A 20,426-nucleotide genomic window follows, 5' to 3' on the forward strand; every position below is an offset into this window, starting at 1 on the left:
AGTCAGAGTCTAGCCTCTCTTTTGACCTTTCTGCCGGAACGGATGTCGCCGGCTTTTGGTGTCTCCGATTACCTGAGAAAATAGGGTGGGTCTGCGGGGTCTGCTGGCTGTCCTGTGAGGTTCCCAACTTCAGCTAGTCAGAGCCGAGCCTCTGTTTTGACCTTTCTGCCAGAACGGATGTCGCGTGCTTTTGGCGTCTCCGATTACCTGAGAAAATAGGGTGGGTCTGCGGGGTCTGCTGGCTGTCCTGTGAGGTGCCCAACTTCAGCTAGTCAGAGCCGAGCCTCTGTTTTGAACTTTCTGCCGGAACGGATGTTGCATGCTTTTGGCATCTCTGATTCTTGCTAATATGATTAAGGTCCCCTTAATGACAAGGTATCTATGTGAATGAAAGTATAGTATTTATAGTAATTTGGGGAGAAGTGGCGCAAGCAGTTTTTGATTGACCCCATTCAGTGATGCTATGGAAGAAAAGCTGGGATATCTGCTTTCATAAAGGTTACAGTCAGGAAACCCTGTGGAGTACCAAGAAATCCTATGGAGCACGTGAAGTCAATCTTAGTTAGGATCAGCTCCATGGCAATGGCTTAGTTGGGGGATGAATGTGATAAGGAGAGGTAATTTTATATATCCTTTGAGCACATTAAAGGATAATAGATTTTTGTCTATGGTACACATCTTACTCTTCTATTTTAAGTGTTGGTGAGTCAGGATTACATTTTGGCTTTACATTATTTTCTCTTTCTAGGTTGTTTTTCCATCCCTCGTGGCTTGAATTTCAGATCTCTTGCAGTTCTAGATTTATAGAATAGGATACCCATAGGATACTGGTATCAGGGTAAGAAACTTAACATTAGGCCACAGTATCTTGATTGTTATTTATTTTTAACCTGTAGTCAACTTAAATGGCTTAGTTTTATTTTATGCTATTTCTCGCCAGTTCTTAAAGTATCTGGTGTTTATTTGATATGAAATAGTTTCCAAAGTGTGTTGTAAGCATCATTTAATCCTCATAAGAACCCTTTGTATTTGGCTTTTTTTGTGGTTGAGGGAACAAGTGTGTTAGTGTTGTATCTTTTCTAAATATGGACCCCTACCTCCCCTATCCCCACACCCCTTTTACTGTGATGCACTTTTCTTTGTACATCTGAGTTTTATTTCTCAGAGAGTATTGTAAGTCTGTGTTTATTACTAAACTCTCTTTTAAATAGCCACCACCAGCCTAAGGGGGCTATAGAATGTGAACAGCATGCCAATGAACAGTGAACAATGAACAATGCCAACATTCATTCTATTATGTAGTTGCATCTGTCATGCTTACAAGTCTGGATTAGGAAAAAGGAGAAAGTGGAAACATAAAATAGTATTTCCCTACTAATAAGTATAGTTTCTGTTGTTATGTACTCTTGAGTCAGAACCAATTGATAGCTCGCCTTGTAATGGGTTTTCAGAGGCTTTAAGTCACACAGGGTGAAATTGCCTGCCTTTTTCCCCCAAAGCAGCTGATGGATTTGAACCTCATGTTTTTGGGTTGGCACTACAATTCTGTGATGCATAACCACCAAATCATAGTTTAGGGCTTTTTAAATGTTATGTTTCTTCTGACTTAAGAATTCTTTTGTGAGAAATTGAATTCCTCCCCCGCCCCCCATTGATTCCTAATTGTCCCCAAGGTAGGACTCTTTGTTTGACTTTGGGTAAACTATTTGTATCTGCAGTTGCCATTTATAGTGAGTCACTCTTTGTAATGAATTTTAACTGTGTATCTGGTGGATAGAGCTAGGAGTAATACATGTCATTTGGGTAGTGGAATAGAAAAATGCAGCAGAAAGTAACAGTAAATGAGATAGATAAGAAATATCTAGAAGGCTATTCTTGGTGGCCTACTTTGCATCATTTTCAGACCATATTTTCTGTCTTTGGTATCTTCACACTAATTTATCAGAACTTCATTCATTTCTTTTTTATGTATATGTTTGCCATGAGGCAGGCATGATAAGAATCTCTGGAGATATTAAAATGAGTGTTAGTCTTTTTCCTCACAACACACTCATCTAATGGGGCAGACAGACATTTCAACATATCCTAATATATAGTACCTGTGTTAATTGGCAAAAAAAATAAGACCACAGGAATTGATGGCATACCCGTTGACATTATTTCAGCAAACAATCACTGCCCTGGATGTGCTTACCAAGTTGTGCCAAGAGATCTGGAGGACAGCCACCTGGCAAACTGACTAGAAGGGATCTATCTTTGTTCCCATTCCAAGGAAAGGTGACCCAACAGAGAGTGGAAATTATCGAACAATATCATTAATATCACATGAAAGCAAGACTATGCTGAAAAGTATTCAAAAACAGCACATCAACAGAGAACTGCCTGAAGTGCAAACTGGATTTAGAATAATATTATAGCTTTAGGAATAATTATAGGTTTATAATAATATATAAATAAATAATTATAGATTTAGGAATATTATAGCTAATGTTAGATGGATCTTGGCTGAGAACAGGGAGTACCAGAGGAATGATAGGAGAATTGATGATTTTGAGCTATGGTACTGGAGAAGAGTATTGAATATACTATGGACTGCTAGGAGAACAAACAAGTTCATCCTAGAGAGGGTGAATCCAAGCTGATCCTTGGAGACAAGGATTCTGAAGCTTCGTCTCATATACTTTGGATATGTTGCAAGGCGGGATCAGTCCTTGAAGAGGGATGTCATGCTTAGGAGGGTAGAAGGACAGCACAAGAGAGGAAGACCCTTGATGAGATGGATTGATTCAGTCACTGTGGTATGGGGATAGGTGGGTCAGAGACAATAAGATTGGCAAAGGATAGAGCAGGCTTTAGGGCTGTTGTACATAGGGTCGCTATGAGTCACAGGCAACTTGATGGCACATAACAACAACATTGCATTGGGAAAGTCTGCTGTCATAGACCTCTCCAAAATATGGAAGAGCATTGATATCAGTCTGGAGACCAACGTATGCTTAATCCACGTCATTGTTCTTTTTGTTGTTGTTGCTTGCCATCAAGTTGAGCACAACTCATTGTGACCCTATAAACAAAAGGCCTGAAGCCTTTCTTTAACTATCGTCATTTAAGTTCATCGAGTTTCCCAGAGGCATGTTGTTTTGGAAGTGGATGCCCTTATGGATCCAGGCCACAGTCTTTGAAATTACTTGCTATGCATCAGAAAGCTGGACAATGACTAGGGATGGTAGAAGTAGAATTAATGCCTTGAACTGTGATGGTTGAGTATATCATGAACTGCTAGAAGAACAAACAGGTTTGTCCTAGAGAAGGTGAGACCAGGCTGCTCCTTAGAGGCAAGGATTCTGAAGCTTCGTCTTTGGACATGTTGCAAGGTGGGACCAGTCCTTGGAGAGGGACATCATGCTTGAGAGAATGTAGAGACAGTGCAAGAAAGGAAGACCCTTGATGAGATGGATTGATTCAGTGACTAGGGTAAATGGGTGTAGGTGTGTCAAATACAGTAAGATTGACACAGGATAGAGCAGGGTTTAGGGCAACTCGATGGCACATAATAACAACAACATGTAGTAAGGTGCTTTGGGGGCCTAATGGGTAAGGAGTTACCCTTCTAACTCAAAAGTTTGTGGTTTGAATCCACTAGCTGCTCTGCAGGAAAAAAAAATAGGCAATCTCCTCTTGTATAATTTACAGCCTGTGAAAATCTGCTAGAGAATCAGTTATGGGTCAGTTTTGACTTGACAGCAATATACAGCAACATGTGATGGATGCTCATAAACACACCAGGTACCACCCATGGGGAGGAAGCTTGGAGGAAATGATGCTTTGCTCTGGGCTGGTGACGGATTCTTCAGGAGGTGCTGCTTGAGTGGAGACCGAAGGCCCTGGGAGATGTGTGGCCGTGCACTTGGGGACAGAACATCTAGACATGCAGATTTGAGAAGGTCACTGATACAGCATAATAACAGCTATGTTCATTCAGCTCTTACTGTATTCTTCTAGTATTCTTGTTTTTTTCTGATTATGTATTTTGAACTTCCTTAGAATGCTGGAAATCCTCCAAAATTAAGTGGCAGTATCTGGCTTGCAGGTGTATTTTAACTTTCTCTTGACAAGGTACCCTAGTCAAGTATTACTCTGCTGCAGATCAAGTGGTTATCCTATGCGTGATTCTGGCTTTCTGGCCCTGATTTTGAGTTGCTTTTGACAGATAATTACTGCAAAATCCTCCCAATCCAACAGCTTGGGCCAGGTTCACATGCCTGCAGGATTGTTGAGAAATAAGGGATTGGGTTTTTTTGGTTGGTTTTTTTTTTTTCTGCCTGCATCCGGTTTGAATTGCATGTTTATGTTTGGTATTGGCTTCTCTCTAAGTGGCTGTCAGTGGAGTCTGCAGTAGGCTGGTATGACAATAGTTGGAGGAGTAAAAACAACTGCCAGCAAGCACCAGGCCCACTTCATTTTATTTGGTTGCAGCTGTGACTATTGTAAATGTGAATATTGTAAAATGAGAGGATGGAGAACATTTTAAAAGGTTGTGGGTTTGTTTTTATTCTTTTCTGAAACAAATTCTAGACCATTTACTGTCATCTTTAAATCATTTATCTAGTTTATTAATAGAAATAACAGTTTAGACATTTTAGGATCCTTTAAGATTTTAGGTCATTTGGAGATAGATTTTTTAAAAATTCGTTTTCATTCAATCACTCATGCACATTTTGTTTCATAACAATAATTACCATTGTGTAGTGTCATTACTTATAATGTCTGATCAGAGCTTTGCTGTAATTCTCCTTTTTCTTTCTCTGTCTCCATCCATTCGCTAATCACTCTTCTTACCTACCCTCTCTTGTCCTATCACTCCCTGTTCTTTCTATGGGTAAACCGTCTCGTATTCTTCATCCTCACTCTTTTCCTGTTCCTCCCTCCCACATTTGATCAGTATACCTGCCCTGTTGCAGATTGTTAATTGCACTACACATATTGTCTGTTTCTCTGTTTATTTCAAGTTGATCTCTCCTTCCCCTAATATATTTTTGTGTTCATTGTCCATTCTATGCCTGCACTGCGATATCTCCCCTCAACTCAATAACCGTCTTTATAATACAAGTCTTGTACAGTTTTTGTCATTTTATTGCTGAGGTATTTCACTAAACATAATTTCCTCTGGACTTGTCCATGTTGTATAATGTTTCACAAGTTCTTCATCATTTTTAAATGCTGCATAATATTCCATTGTGTGACTGTATCACAATTTTCTTTGTCCATTTGTTTGTTGATAGACACTTAAGCTGCTTCCATCTTCTTAATTGTGAGTAATGCTGCGATTACGCACTGGTGTGCATATATCCGTTCATGTCTCAGTTCTGATTTCCTTGTGGTGTGTTCCCAGTAGTGGAAAGCGGGATCAACTAGAATTTCTATTTTCGACTTTTCCATTTTCCATGCCCACTATTAATCTCTCCATATCCTCACCAACATTTATTGTTTGCTGTTCTTTTAAACTTGGCTGTTGTTGTTGGGAGGGGGTGGATATCTCATTGTTGTTTTGATGTACATGTCTCTAATAGCTAGTGATTTTGAGCACCCTGTACCTAACTAATTTCAAGCCATTCTCTATCTAGTTTTTGTTCCTAGTTATGCTTCATTATATGATAATTCGCTCTTTAAAAAGTTTGCTGCAGAGTTTTTAAATTGCCATAGCCCAACAGTTTCCTTCTCTAGGCTAGGTGCCTGTCTTCATACAGCAGTCACATTGTTTATGTTAGTAATTCATTGAACACCCATTTTGGTAAACTGTTCAAATGTACACATTCAGCTGGATCTGTCAAATGTGTCTGGCACATTGTATCTTCACACACACATTATATAGGACTACAATGGCCTCTGTACAACTCTGAGAGAATGCGCTGTTTGCACTAGCTACACTATCTCTGTAAGAATTTAGTATCCAGTCTTAATAACAACATTAGTACATAATTATTTAGAATAACATTTTCACTCATTAAGTGTGCATTATATGGTAGGCTCCATGCTAAATGTTTTGCATGTGTCCATTTGGTGGATGTTGCCCAAACCCAGTGAATAGTAACTACTGTTTTTTCTTATAGTTGAGGAAAATGAAGGACTGAAACATTTTTTGAGAGTTAAAGAGCTCCTGACTGGTAGGATTTAGTCCAGACCAAGCCAAAGACTGTGCTGTGGCTTGTCTTTGTTACATGAGTCAAACTCATTTTATATCAATCCCATAATCTCTCTTTACATCTAGTAGCAGAACGGATCACTCAGCCTGCCTTAACAAGAAAGAAGCAATAAACATTTTTAAAGTTGAGGTGATACCTTTTAAAGTTTTGTGTAGCATCAAGTTGGAACTGACCTATAGCTGACTATTAAAGGCAGTAAATCTTGTGGGAGAAGATTGCCCATCTTTATCCTACAGAGCAGCTGGTGCATTCGAACTTCATGCTTTTGTGTTGGCAGTGCAATTCCTTATCACTAAATAGCACCAGGAAAACATTTTCTTTCTCAGTGTACAGGTGCGCATGGCTCCCTTGAACACCCTTGTGTACCTACCATGTGTTGCTTTGCCCAGTGCTTTTGTGCTGAACTGCTTTTTAGTATGCTGTCTGTAGGTAGCCAGGCATATTTTGACCGCATGCCACTTGAGGAATTACAGCTTTCTCTAACAGAAAAATAAAAAGCTTTTCCCTTGACCCACATTTGTATGTGGTTTTATGACCCCTATGTCTGTCTTATATATGTATATATGATTCCTTTGAGGTGATTTGTCTTCAGAGTAATTCACATACTTGAAGACAATAATGATTTTTCTCCACCACTTTTAGTCTTCCTTTAGCTAAACAAAATAAATTTTTCATTATTTTCATCTTTCTTTAAGGATCGGAAGGCTCTGGAAGGCTGTTCTTGTAGTGGCTTATGTGGTTTCCTAGGGACTAGGTGCTGTGGACAAGAAATATGGTGATGATGTCTTTAGGAGGGAGGGATAAGGGAATGGGGAGGCCGGAACTTTGTTGAGTGATGTACTGGGAAATTTAATAGCCATAAAGATTTATTGGTTGAATTTAGGAAATAGCAATCTCATCTGTCATTGAAGTTACAATATAGGATTAATTTTTTTCAATATGTAAAATGTTTAATGATTGATTTATTTATTTGGGTTTTGGCCAGTGTCCTATAGCTAGTAACTTCACCAGAAAAGTTACTTTGAATAACTACAAAATGATATCTTTTTGAGTGGCTGTGTTATAACTGGTGATACTATGTACCATTGAGTCAGAACTGACTCATAGCTGACCTGTGAGTGAATTTTCAGAAGTTCTGATAATCAGAATTTGGGTACTGAAAAATACTTCAATAGTTCATTCTGGAAAACCACTTTTTTTCTGAATTTTAAATAGCGAGTAGCAGGAATTAAAATTTCTAAATTAGGAAAATATGTATTCATCTTTTTTGGTTTCAAAGTGCTAATAGGAAGGGTTAGCTGCATTTCTCAGCCTTGGCACTGTTGACATGGAAGGAGGAACCAGCAGCATGGTTCCTTTCCCTCCATAAATGTGACAACCAAAAATGTCTACAGACATTCCAAATGATATGTTTCAGGGATAGTTTCAGAGATAGATATGTCAAAATTGCTCCAGTTGAGCACTTCTTTAGACCATTGTGGGGGTGGTAGTGTTGTGTGCCATCGAGTCACTTGCGACTCATAGCGACCCTATGTACTAAACTAAAGCTCTAAACTCTGCTCTGTCCTGTGCCAATCTCATTGTCTCCGACACACTCATCCCGATTGCCCCAGTCACCGAATCAGTCCATCTCCCAGAGGGCCTTCCCCTCCTGTGCCTGCCCTCTGCCCTCTCAAGCATGATGTCCCGCTCCAAGGACCAGTCCCTCCTTACAGCATGACCAAAGTATTTCAAACGAAGCCTCAGAATCCTTGCCTCCAAGGAGCAGCCCCGTTTAACCCTCTCCAGAATGAATCTTTTTGTTTTCTTAGCATTCCATGGCACTCTCAGCATTCTTCTCCAACACCAAAGCTAAAAAGCATCAATTCTTCTATCCTCCCTGGTCATTGTCCAGCTCTCTGACGCATAACAAGTGATTGCAAAGACCATGACCTGTACCAGATGGACCGTGGTCTCCAGAGACACATCGTTGCTCTTGAGTACTTTAGAGAGGTCCTTAACAGCAGACTTTCCAGTCGCAATACGTCTTTTAATTTCCTGGCTGCTGTGCCAAGAGTGTTAACTGTGGAGCCGAGCAAAGTGAAGCTGTGAACACTCTCAATCTCTTCACTGTCCATCCTGATGCTGCCAATTGGTCCAGTGGTGAGAATCTTTGTCTTCATGACTTTGAGCCGCAATCCATATTGAAGACTGCAGTCCCTGACCCTCAGCAGCAAGTGCTTCAGGTCCTCCTCAGTTTCAGCAGCAGGGTTGTGTCATCTGCATAATGCAGATTGTTGATAGATCTTCCACCAATCCTGATGCCACATTTCTCCTTATACAGCCCAGCCTCCTGGATGATCTGCATACAGGTTGAAAAGGTATGGAGATAGGACACATCCCTGGCGTACACCCTTCCCAGTTTTGAACCATGCAGTGTTTCCTTGCTCTGTTCCGACGACTGCCTCTTGGTTCAAGTAAAAGTTTCGCATTAGTATGATCAAGTGTTCTGGGATTCCCATTCTTCTCATAGTCAGTCACAGTTTGTTATGGTCCACACAAACACCTTTGCATAATCAATGAAGCACAGATAAGATATTCCTCTGGTACTTCCTGCTTTCAGCCAATATCCATCTAACATTAGCCACAATATCCCTAGTACCACGACCCCTTCTAAGCCCAGTCTGGACTTCTGGCAGTTCTCTGCTGATGTGCTCTTCCAGTCTTTTTGGATAATCTTCAGCAGAATCTTGCTTGCATATGAAATCAACAATATTGTTCTATAGTTTCCACACTCTGTTGGGTCACCTTTCTTTGTAATGGGAACAAATATAGATCTCTTCCAGTCAGTTGGCCAGATGGTTGTTCTCCAGATTTCTTGACACAACTTGGTGAGCACGTCCAGGCCAGCATCTGTTAGGTGAAATATGTCAATTGGTTTACCATTCCTGGGGCCTTATTTTGCTATTTCTTTTAAAGCAGCTTGAACTTAACTAAGTTTATTAAGCACATAACTTAGAACATGAGATAGCATGTGAAACATGTGATACCATGAAGCTTAGAATATCAACAAAGATTATTACAGCCACCTAGAGGTTGCTGCTGTTTCGACGTGAGTTGAATACAATAGAGTGACCCTAAGAACAACACATTTTAACCCTGTCCCATCCAGAACTTATTTTATTGCATATAGTGTTCAAAGAATTCTGGTGACTCATTGGTTAAAGTATTTAGATATTTATCATTCACCTGCTATGCATCAGATGCATAAGGATGACAGAAGGATTGCTGTCTTTGATTTGTGGCGTTGAAGAAGAGTACTGAATATCCATGAAAGATCCAAAAGAAAAACAGGTCTTGGAAAACGTGCAGCCGGAGTGCTCCCTGCGGGCAAAAATGGGGAAGCTTCATCTTTCAAACTTTGAATGTATAGCTGAGTGAAGCTATTCCTTGGAAAGAGTAAAGGTTCAACAAAGGAAAGGAAGACCCTGGATAAGATGGATTGACACAATGACTTCAGCAGTGGGCTTCAATGATGACAATAGAACAGGATAAGACAGATTCAGGTTGGCTGCTCATAGGATCACTGTGAGTCATATTCCTCTTGATGGCACGTAACAGTGACAAAGGTTGGCAGTTTATACTCACCTTTCTTTGGGAGGAAAAACAAGACAATTTGTTTCCATAAAGATTATAACCCTGGAAACCAAATTAGGCAGTTAATTTTCCTCTGTCTTACAGAATCAGTGGCAATCAGATTCAACTCCATGGTCATATTTATTGATTTTTTTTTAAATGTTCAAGAAAGAACATTTAAATTGAGAAGAGATTGTCATTAAGTTAAACACATACAAGTCACTAAAGTTTTTTGTAAAATGTATCACCTAATATACTTTATATACTATCTTTTCCATTGTTAGGTGCTATGAAGGCAGCACTGACTCACAGTGATGCTGTGAGCAACAGATCTGAACTCTGCCCTACCTTGTACCATCCTTCACATTGGTGCTACAACCACTGGGACAATACACAACAACATGATAGAGAGATTTCAGTTGTTAACAGTTTCATTTTTTATGGATCCACAGGCAACACCCTTGGACCTTCTGACCCCTTTTGACTTGGCCATTTACCACCTCTATCATTTGCTCAGGACATCACCCATGTTGCTAAGTGATCTTATGTACAAATTCTCTTCCTGCCCTGGGCACGAGTTCAGATCATCATTTAGTTCTTATCAGTCACAATCATGTTTCAGCCCTCAGTGTTTTCATGCTTTGAAGAGTTAAAATTTCTTTTTTAAATTAAAAGTTTAATGAAAGTTTATAGAGAACTTGGATTTCCATTCATTCATTGTTGTACATTTTCCTTCCTGCCCCACCTCAGTTCACTTTTTTCTTTAGGGAAAAAAAATTCTTTCATTGTTATACAGTCCCCTTCTAGCCTCATCTACTTTACTATTCAGCTCTTATTCTAGACTCTTGTCATGCCAATAATATCTAATTATCTACTCCTTTTATACATTTCTCTCCCTCATCTGTTTCAATGCCATGTACATTATTTATCCCCTCTTTTCTTAGCTCCCCTTCAACCCCCATGTTAGTTTTGTTTTATAACAGTGGCATTATGCAGTATTTGTCCTTTTGTGACTGAGATATTTCACTCAACGTAATGTCTTCCATGGTCACCCATTTTGAATAATATTTCATGAGTGTCTTGTTTTTCAGTGCTGCATAATATTCCATTGTGTGAATATACCACAGCTTCACTATCCATTCGTTTGTTGATGGACACTTGGGTTATTTCCAACTCTTTGCGATAAATAATAAACAGGTGTGCATATATCTGCTTGGGTGGCAGTTCTGGTTTCTTTAGGGTATATTCCGAGTAGTGTAATTGCTGGGTCAAATGGTGTTTGTATTTCCAGCTTTTTGAGAAAGCACTGTACTGCCTTCCATAGTGGTTGCACCATTTTACACTCCCACCAACAGTGGATAAGGGTTCCAGTTTCTCCACAACCTTGCCAGTATTTATTGTTTGCTGCTCTGTTGAATTTTGCTATTCTTACTGGGGTGAAATGATAGCTCATAGTTGTTTTGATTTGCATCTCTCTTAGAGCTAGGGATTTTGAACATTGCTTCATGTGTTTGTTCGCCATCTGAATGTCTTCTTTGGTGAAGTGTGTCCTGTGCCCATTTTGCAGTTGGGTTATTTATCTTGTTGTAGTGCTCAAGTATCCTATAAATTCTAGATATGTCTCTTATCAGACATGTCATTACCAAATATTTTTTCCCAGTCTGTGGCTCCCCTTTTTACCCTGTTGTAGAAGGTTTTGGATGTGCATAGGATATTGATTCTTAGAAGGTCCCATTCATCTATTTTATCCTCTCTGGGTTGTAGGTTTTTCAGGATGCTTGGAAGACTGTTCATGTTGTAGATTAGGGCTTCTATAGTTCTTCCAAGCTTTTCTCTAATGAAATTTATAGTCCTTGGCTTTATTCCTAGGTCCTTGATCCACTTTGAGTTGGGTTTGTTTGTTTGTTATTTTAATGAAAGTTTACAGAGACTTTGGATTTCCATTCATTCATTGTTTTATTTTTCTCCCTGCCCACCCCTCCCCCAGTTTGCTTTTCTTTTTGAAAAGTAACATTAAATCTTCTCTCATTGTTATTCAATCTCTCCCCCAAGTCCCCTCCACTATGCTACCTTCATTCTTGACTCCTGTCATAATAATAATATCTAATCATATATCCCCTTTAAACGGTTCTCTCCCTCATCTGTTTCAATATGGTATACGTTATTTATCCCATCTTTCTCAGTCTCCCCACAACCCCTATGTCAGTCGTCTTTTATAACAGTGGCATTAGGGGTTAGATGTGGGTCTTGCTTGAATTTTCTCCAGATGGTTTTCCAATTTTGCCAACACCATTTGTTAAAAAGGCTTTCGTTTTTCCACTTAACTGATTTCATCTCCTTGTCAAAATCAGTTGACCATAGGTAGGTGGGCTGATTTCTGGATTCTCAATTCTATTCCATTGATCTATATGTCTGTCATTGTACCAGTATCACACTGTCTTGACACCATGGCTGCCTAGTAGGATTTTAAATTAGGGAATGAGATGCCTCCTACCTTGTTTCTAGAGTTAAAATTTCTAACAAAATGCGAAAACTTAATAGAGGATCCTTTTTCAGGTCCTCTAGCCAACCTGCTGATGCTGCCTGTCACACTTAATATTTTGTTTTGGTGCTGCTTTTATAATTGATTCTGGAAACATACCATACCTCTGACTGGATGGTGGTGGTTCTGTCCTGTAGATTCAGATTAACTTTTAGCTGACCCTCCTTTGGGTTTTCAGAGGCTAAAATTCTCATGGGAGGAGACTGCCTATCTTTCTTACATGGAGCAGGTGGTGGATACGAATAACATACCTGACTGGGTAGTATGCGTTTTATTTCTACATTATTACTCTTGAATTTTCTCCTTTGCTTTCCTTCTGCTGTTCCATTGTTAATGCATAGCTCTTGCTGATAAATGCCACCTTCTGTATGTTGCTTCTCTCATTCCCTTACTTTGAGCTGTCTGTTCTGAAGGCATTTGTTTATCTTGCTTTATTCCAATTTCACTTTGTTGTGGAATGCAGAACATCAGTCACACGCATGCTGGAGGGGGGGTAGTAATCTTTTCATTTTAAAATAATTTCAGTGAGACTAGGGTTGAGATATTTTTTAAAAAATCTTAATACCAGTGTCTATTATAGTTTTTGAATATAGAATTAAACTGGCTAAATGACTGTACTCCAAAGTACTGAAGAGCAATGGTGTCTCTCTGGAGACTAAGGTGCGTCTGATACAGGCCATTGTCTTTGCAATCATTTGTTATGCGTCAGAGAGTTGAACAGTGACTAGGGAGGATAGAAGGAGAATTGATGCCTTTGAGCTGTGGTGCTGGAGAAGAGTATTGAGGGTACCATGGACTGCTAGGAAAACAAACAGATTCATCCTGGAAAGGGTCAAACCGGGCGGCTCCTTGGAGGCAAGGATTCTGAGGCTCCATATAACATACTTTGGACGTGTTGTAAGGAGGGACCGGTCCTTGGAGAGGGACATCATGCTTGGTAGGGTGGAGAGACAGCGCAGGAGGGGAAGACCCTCTATGAGGTAGATTGATTCAGTGACTGGGGTAATTGGGATGGGTATATCGGAGATAGTGCGATTGGCACAGGACAGAGCAGAGTTTAGGGCTGTTGTACATAGGGTCGCTACGAGTCACAAGTGACTCCACGGTACATAACAACAACAACAATAAATGACTGTACTTTCTCAGCAGTCTTTGCATACTGCTAAGTTTTTAAAATCTTTAGATTACTGATATTTCTTTCTTAAAAAATATATGACATCAGTCATATATAAATTATCTTCCATTTGAAAAGTGGGAGAAGGATGAGTAATCTCTTCCCAGGTGATTAACTGCCTCTGAAAACCCGCTGGAGGGTTAGTTAGCTATAGGTCAGTTCTGACTTGATGGTACATAACAACAACAAAGTATTTGAACTATAAATATCTTACATTGCTCAATTTATAACTTGTCCTTGTTCACGTAGCATAATTTTTCCAAGTAATAGTTATTACTACTTTTATATTATTGTTCTAGTTGTATTAACAGCAGCCACCACATTAACTAATCAATATGCAAATCTGATCTCTAGCAATTTTGATGAAAATACGGTTTTCTCCTATGACTACCATATCTTTGTCATGGAAATGGTAATTATAAATAAAAATATTTTCTGTCACACTTTTGCTGGTTAGGAGATAATTAGATATATTAAAATATTCACAAAATTATTTTGAGAATCCTGTTCATATATCTTGGGGACTAGCAAAGAAAATTTCCCTTAGGGTATGCCAGAAGAGAAGCAGGTAGTTTTGATAATGAAATGAGGCTTTTCAGAAATATTTCTAAGATAGCTATATTGATTTAAGTAAGAATAGAATTGAAAAAGAAGGAAAGGAGAATGAATTGTTTTTCTTCTTTGACTATCAATAGTTTGGTTAATGCTGGCAGCAGAAACTTAATGGACAGTTTGTGTTGTCTATTTTTTCTTGTGCATTTTCTAGAACTCTGGGTTTTAATCTTTTTGTAATCAAAATAATTGAAACATCGTTTTAATTTTCCTGTAGGAGATGGAATAAACAGAGACTGAAAGACAAAGAAAAATGTTTACAACTGGAGGACAATACTGAGGACAGTGATGCTGAATTTGACGAAGGTTTTAAAATACCAGGTTTCCTGTTTAGAAAGCTCTTTAAGTATGTATCCTGGGCTCTGTCCTTTATATTTATCATCAAACCATTATGTGTAAATTAGTATTTTAGGAATTACAATGTTTACCTATGGGCCTTGAGGTACTTGTAGCAATTTATTGCAAATGTAGGCACAATCTAATGATGTGTTAGCCACATGCTGTTCATTAAAATTAAATGATAATAAATTGACTAAAGTGTGCATTGAGTATGTTTGTAGACTGATGAATCTGTATGGACCTATTTCAGCTGACTAAGAGCCGCACATTTAAAATCCATCTATGTTGAATTTTGTTGTTAATAATTTTAAGGGATCAACCTCTAATTCCTTAAGGCAGATTAACTTAATAGGATGAATTTAATATGAAAACTAGTGTTGGGGAGGCTTTTTATTTCTTCATGGAAATAAAAAAGCTGTTGAGATTGGTTTTGAATTGTCTTATAGTATACCTAAGGGACCAGTCCTTGGAGAGGGATGTCATGCTTGGGAGAGTGGAGGGACAGTGCAGGAGAGGAAGACCCTTGATGAAATGGATCAATTTTGTGACTGGGGTAGTGGGGGTAGGTGTGTCGGATATGGTGAGATTGACACAGGATAGGGCAGAGTTTAGGGCCGTTGTACATAGGGTCACTAAGAGTCTTAGGCGACTCAATGGCACATAACAACAACAAGAGTTTAATACTTTTGAGCTGATCAAATGTGTATAAATATTTCATGGAAATGTTCTGATATCAAAAGAGGAGGATGCCGTCAAACACCTTTAGGATTAAGTTGCTGTTTACATGTCATATGTAATGTAGCAGTTGTAGTGGAAGCCAGAGTCTGTTTGATAGATGGTATACTTATATACATAGCCTAGAGTCTCAGATGAAGACTATAAACAGTGAGGAACATTTTCTGTCTCAGCACTTCCTGGAATTTACTTAACAACATACCATTGGAAACCTCTGATATGCTTTAAATAGTTAAATGCTTAAATAGCTTCTTTTTGTCTCTTTTAAATCATCCATTGGCAGTTGGGAGTAGGATGCAAACGTCCCTGTTTTTAGAGTTGTTGGTCATACTGGACATTGCCACAAGATGCTTTCCTTCCAAAGAATTTATCTTACAATTTTAATTTTTCTGTCGGAGCAAGAAGCTGGGGGTAGAGTAAGTTTGTTTTTCATGTGTTTTGTCTTTCATATTCATCATCAAGCTATTTTGTACAAATTAATATTTTAAGAATTACACAGTTAGTTACCTTTGGGATTTTTCAACCCATTAAATATATAGGAAAAGATGAATCTTAAAGATAAGAAGTGACTTGGTTGAGTTACTGTAACAAGATAGAACTGTATAGAAATTCAGATTTGAATTATGCAACTAATTTTTATAGACTAATCATTTTATAGCCCTGAGAGGTGACTAATTTGTTTATTGCTTCTCCCAAATGAAAATTAACTATGAAAGGTAAATAAAGACATTTCTTGGCAGTGCTTCTCATCCTCTCTAAAGTGATTACTTTCACAATTCAGTCCAAATAGTATCAGTGTTGTACTAGCAAAAGAAATAGCCAAATTATTTATTAAACTGTTTTAACAAGACAGAATATTTGCATGTCTTGGCATAAACTCTCAAGAGTAAAGTTGAATATGTATTTTTGTTTAAATGTCTGATTTTCTAGCATAGAAAACTTATAATTAAAAATCTAATCTTTGCTTACTTAGATAAGATTCCATTTAATCCTCTGGTAGTTAATAAAAATAGTTGCATTTTTTTAAAAAATTATTCATACATTCCAGGAAATGTTTTGATTTTCATCTCTCTAAAAATAGTATTTTTAATATTTATAAATGTCATACAACTCTTTATTTTCCTTATATCACAAAATTAATTAGATTGTTAGAGACTGCATTTCTCTTTCATAATTAGATTTTAGCTAGACCAATTTAATTTTAAACTATAGATGTACTTTTACTATATTTACCATACTCTGTAGAATTAAATTAACAGTATAATTATACTCAGGGTAGTTGGTAGGTATAAATATTTATTTAAGTGCTATTTTCTGCAACATGTTTAACTTTTAAAATTCTGTTTTGAAAGTTTTCCCAAGAAATGCATTTTTCTACATAGAACCAATCAACTGACCAACTTCAGTCTTAACTTTTGGCTGTGGTGGCAAATATAATCTGGAGTTAATGTGACAGTGGCAGGTTACTCCAGTTAGCCATAGTTATTTTATGGTGCTTCATTTTGATGGGATAGCAGAGTAAAGTAATTTCTTTACTTTTTCTAAAGAATAACTTTTTTTATCTACTTCCCAAAGGTTATGAATAACCTATTTTATTGAGAAATTAAAGTAATAAAATTAGTCAGTGTCATTATGGAACCAGACCCCAGACTCTCTAACTATTCATATAAGGACCCATGCCTGCCAAAGTGTCTGGCAATTTTTAATGTGCAAGTGAGTTTTTTAAAACTATAGTCTGAGGATCTTCTGTTGTGTCGTGGGTGGTAAGAAAGGGCCACCCACTTTTTCTCATTGCTATAGTTATTGGAAATTTCCATTTAGTGATATGATTTATGAGCAGATACACATACTCTTCACTGACATGATTAATTTCAAAACGCCAGATCATTATATGAAAATGGTAGGTGACCACATCATTATTTAACTGCTGGATTATATAAGCAACTGCCAAACCACTGAGAATCATGGCCTGTTCCGGTTGAGACATACCTTGATATATGGGTAAAATAGTAGTTGTTGTTGTGTATCAATAAATCAGAAATAACCTCATTCCAGCCAGTTTTCTGAGTCAGTAAATCATGCGAGAGGAGATGGCCCATCCTTTTCCTATGGAGCAGCTAGTGGATTTAAACAGCATGCCTTTGGGTTGACAGCACAGCTCCTTACCATTACACTACGAGAGCTCCTAAAATAGAGTTTTTAGCTGTTGCCATCCATGTGAAATGTCAAATGATGAGATAGTTGAGAAATGAGGAAGGTGTAGATAATTTTTTTTTCTTTAAGCATTTTCTTCTGTGTTAACCACCTCCTCATGAATGTATAGTTATGTACCTGGAGATTACATTTGTACATGAGTTAAGACAGTCAGCATATTACTTCCCCCCACCCGGGTCATACAGGATCCCATCTCCCTCCTGAGCTTCCTCTAAGCCATCTTTGTTCTGCTTCTTATTTCTCTTGTGAATTCTCAGTATCTCTTCTACCAGTCCTTCTCATTTAATTAAGTTGATTGACCCTGAACATAAAGAAGTATTGAGCTTGTATTGGTTGGAGGTTGACTGGCTAGTGATTCTGGAAACTACTTTTACATCGAAACTATTTTTAGAATATTTTTTTCCCAAAGCTGAGATTATTCCAGTATAGCTACTTCGTGAACTTGAATTTGTTCTAGGATAGAATTCTTATTCTCAGCACATTTGACATTGATATTGTTAATAATTCTTTGTTGTATTATTCTTGTGCATTGTAGAATGTTGACTAGCATCTTTTGCCTATACCCACTAGATGACATTTGTACTACCCTAGTTGTTAAACCAAAAATGTCTGTAGCCATTGCCATTTGTTCTCTAGGATTGGTAGTTTTCCTGATTGGGAATCATTGTTCTGGAGTCTCCAAACTATATTTTAGAAGCAAGCAGTTGTGGATTTGATTTCTACCATACTTGTTTTTCTACTAGTGTGGCCTTGGCAAGTTACTTAACCTGTTTGAGCCTTTATTTCCTTAGCTTTACAATGGGTTGATAATCTCTCAAACTCACTACCACCAAGTCTGTCTAGACTGATAGTGACCATCTGTCGGATTTCCAGGGCTGCCAGTCATAACTAGAAGAGACTGCCCATCTTTCTCCTGAATGCCACTGGCAACATTAAAACAGCTGGAAACATAAGACCTTTTGGCTATGCACTGTGATACAGAGTTATTGTATAGCCAAAGCACTTGGCGTCATGACTTCTGGCTAGAGGCTCTTAAGTGGTAGCCATTTATTCTCTGACTGCATGCATATAGTGATAAAACCTACCCTTTCTGAATTAAATTATCTTCTATTAAAATTAAGAACCCTGATGGTCTAATGGTAAGAAGCTGCACTGCAATCCCAGACACATGCTGTTCAAATCCACCAGCTGCTCCATGGGAGAAGAGTGGGTGGTCTCCTGTGTGATTGTCTCTGAAAACCAGTTGAAGGGTCAGCTATAGGTGATTTCATGACACACAACAATAACAACATATTCAAATTAGACTCCATTTTAAATCCTCTCCTTTGAATTGCATACTCAATGTATATATTATACTTAACAAATATACTTAAGCAGCACATACTCATGCAGTGTTTTTAAGGACGAATATGGTAGCTAATAATGGCAATAGTTAAGGTCAGACTTCAAGTATTGTTTTTCTAAATATTGAGGGAAGGGAATGGGAGTGACATTAATTCCGACATTTTTACTGAGAAGAGGTCAAGTAAAACGTGTTCAGTATTAACTGAAATTCAGAAGAAAACTTTAGATAAAGACTTGTCAGGTAAAAGGTAGTATGCATACCATAAAACAATGAAACTTTTCTTTACCTCTGTTTTAAAATTTTTTTTCTAGCTTTTATATTCTTTTAACTTAAGTGTAGTTTGGTTTAAATTTCTTTAAATGGTTTATAATCTTCATGCCATGCTAACTCTTTTGCTCTGAAATTACTATTTTATGTTTTCATTTTTTAATGTATAGATTAAAGATATTGGTAGAGAAAGGAAAACACTAGTTCTTAGGCTTTGTGTGTTTATTTATTTTTGAGGGTCTATTCTTTTTCGTGGCCTTATAGACCTTGTGTAAAATATTGATAACTCTACACTTCCAGTATCTGTGCTAATCCTCAAGTAGGTTTTGCTTCAAAATAGGAAAAAGGTTGTTTCCAAGTTAGCTTTTCAAAGATCTTCTGTAGGCTTCTCCTCCCTCCCCCAATTTTGTAATGCTGACTCTTTAAATTGTTGTTTTTAGGGTTGTTGTTTTTTTTATTAATCTGCTTGTAAGAAGATTCATCTGTTATGTACTTTTTAGAGGAACTTAGATTTTATAACCATAAAATTTTAATTTAGCCTTCAGAAAGATACTATTAACATGTACTTTTCAAGAGTATAAGCTATAAATTGTACTGTCCTCTGTCATATTGTCTTATTGGTAGTCAGATTGTAAAATACTGTTTTTTAAAAAATTTTTTGGTAGAACAACTAATGGAAATTTGTATACTGAAAATGCTTAAATTTTCCCCCTAAAAAGATAGTGAATAAAGTTCATGTTTATTTACCATGCTATTTCTAATATTGAAAAAGAAATAGTCCTTTAACTATCCTATTTGTCAGTTTAATTAGAAATGTGTTACCATTCTATAAAGAAAAAAATTGTGATTTTATGCCTAGGTGATCAAAAATGTATGACCTTATAAATATAATACTCATGTAAAACACACATCCAGCATGTTGCTGTGACTGGTATTAGAACCTAACCAAATGATTAATTCATGAGTACTTTCTGTTATGATCTGCATTATCCAACATTTGCAATTTTCTTTTTTCTTTTGGTGTTTGTTGTTGTAGGTACCAGCAGACAGGTGTTAGGTGGCTGTGGGAATTGCACTGCCAGCAGGCAGGAGGAATTCTGGGAGACGAAATGGGATTGGGCAAGACCATCCAGATAATTGCCTTCTTGGCAGGTCTGAGCTACAGCAAGATCAGGACTCGTGGTTCAAATTACAGGCAAGTGCTCCTCTGCAGACTGTCAGTCTGTGGAGTTCAATTAATATTTTATCAGATGTATTGCTGTGGAGGAGGGTCCTGTGAATTATTGATGACATTTCAATTACAATATTCCTTTAATTCTTTTAGTGGGGGACATCAAAGGAAAATTTTTACGAGACAATGGAGCTGTAGGGCAGGAGAAA

At 37.7% G+C, this 20,426-nt stretch overlaps 1 protein-coding gene across 1 annotated transcript in view; it reads left to right on the forward strand.

The window, feature by feature from the left end:
• The window catches only part of ERCC6 (excision repair cross-complementing rodent repair deficiency, complementation group 6), a 227,095-nt gene that overhangs the window by 106,080 nt on the left and 100,589 nt on the right, over window positions 1-20,426 (forward strand). The window contains exons 5-6 of the mRNA XM_006897700.1: window positions 14,364-14,492; window positions 20,083-20,241. Coding sequence (XP_006897762.1) covers window positions 14,364-14,492; window positions 20,083-20,241 — 288 coding nt within the window. The remainder of the gene's footprint in view (window positions 1-14,363; window positions 14,493-20,082; window positions 20,242-20,426) is intronic.

This window comes from Elephantulus edwardii, unplaced genomic scaffold, assembly GCF_000299155.1.
Source record: "Elephantulus edwardii isolate Elephantulus edwardi_28Jun2011 unplaced genomic scaffold, EleEdw1.0 scaffold00213, whole genome shotgun sequence".
NCBI lineage: Eukaryota > Metazoa > Chordata > Mammalia > Macroscelidea > Macroscelididae > Elephantulus > Elephantulus edwardii.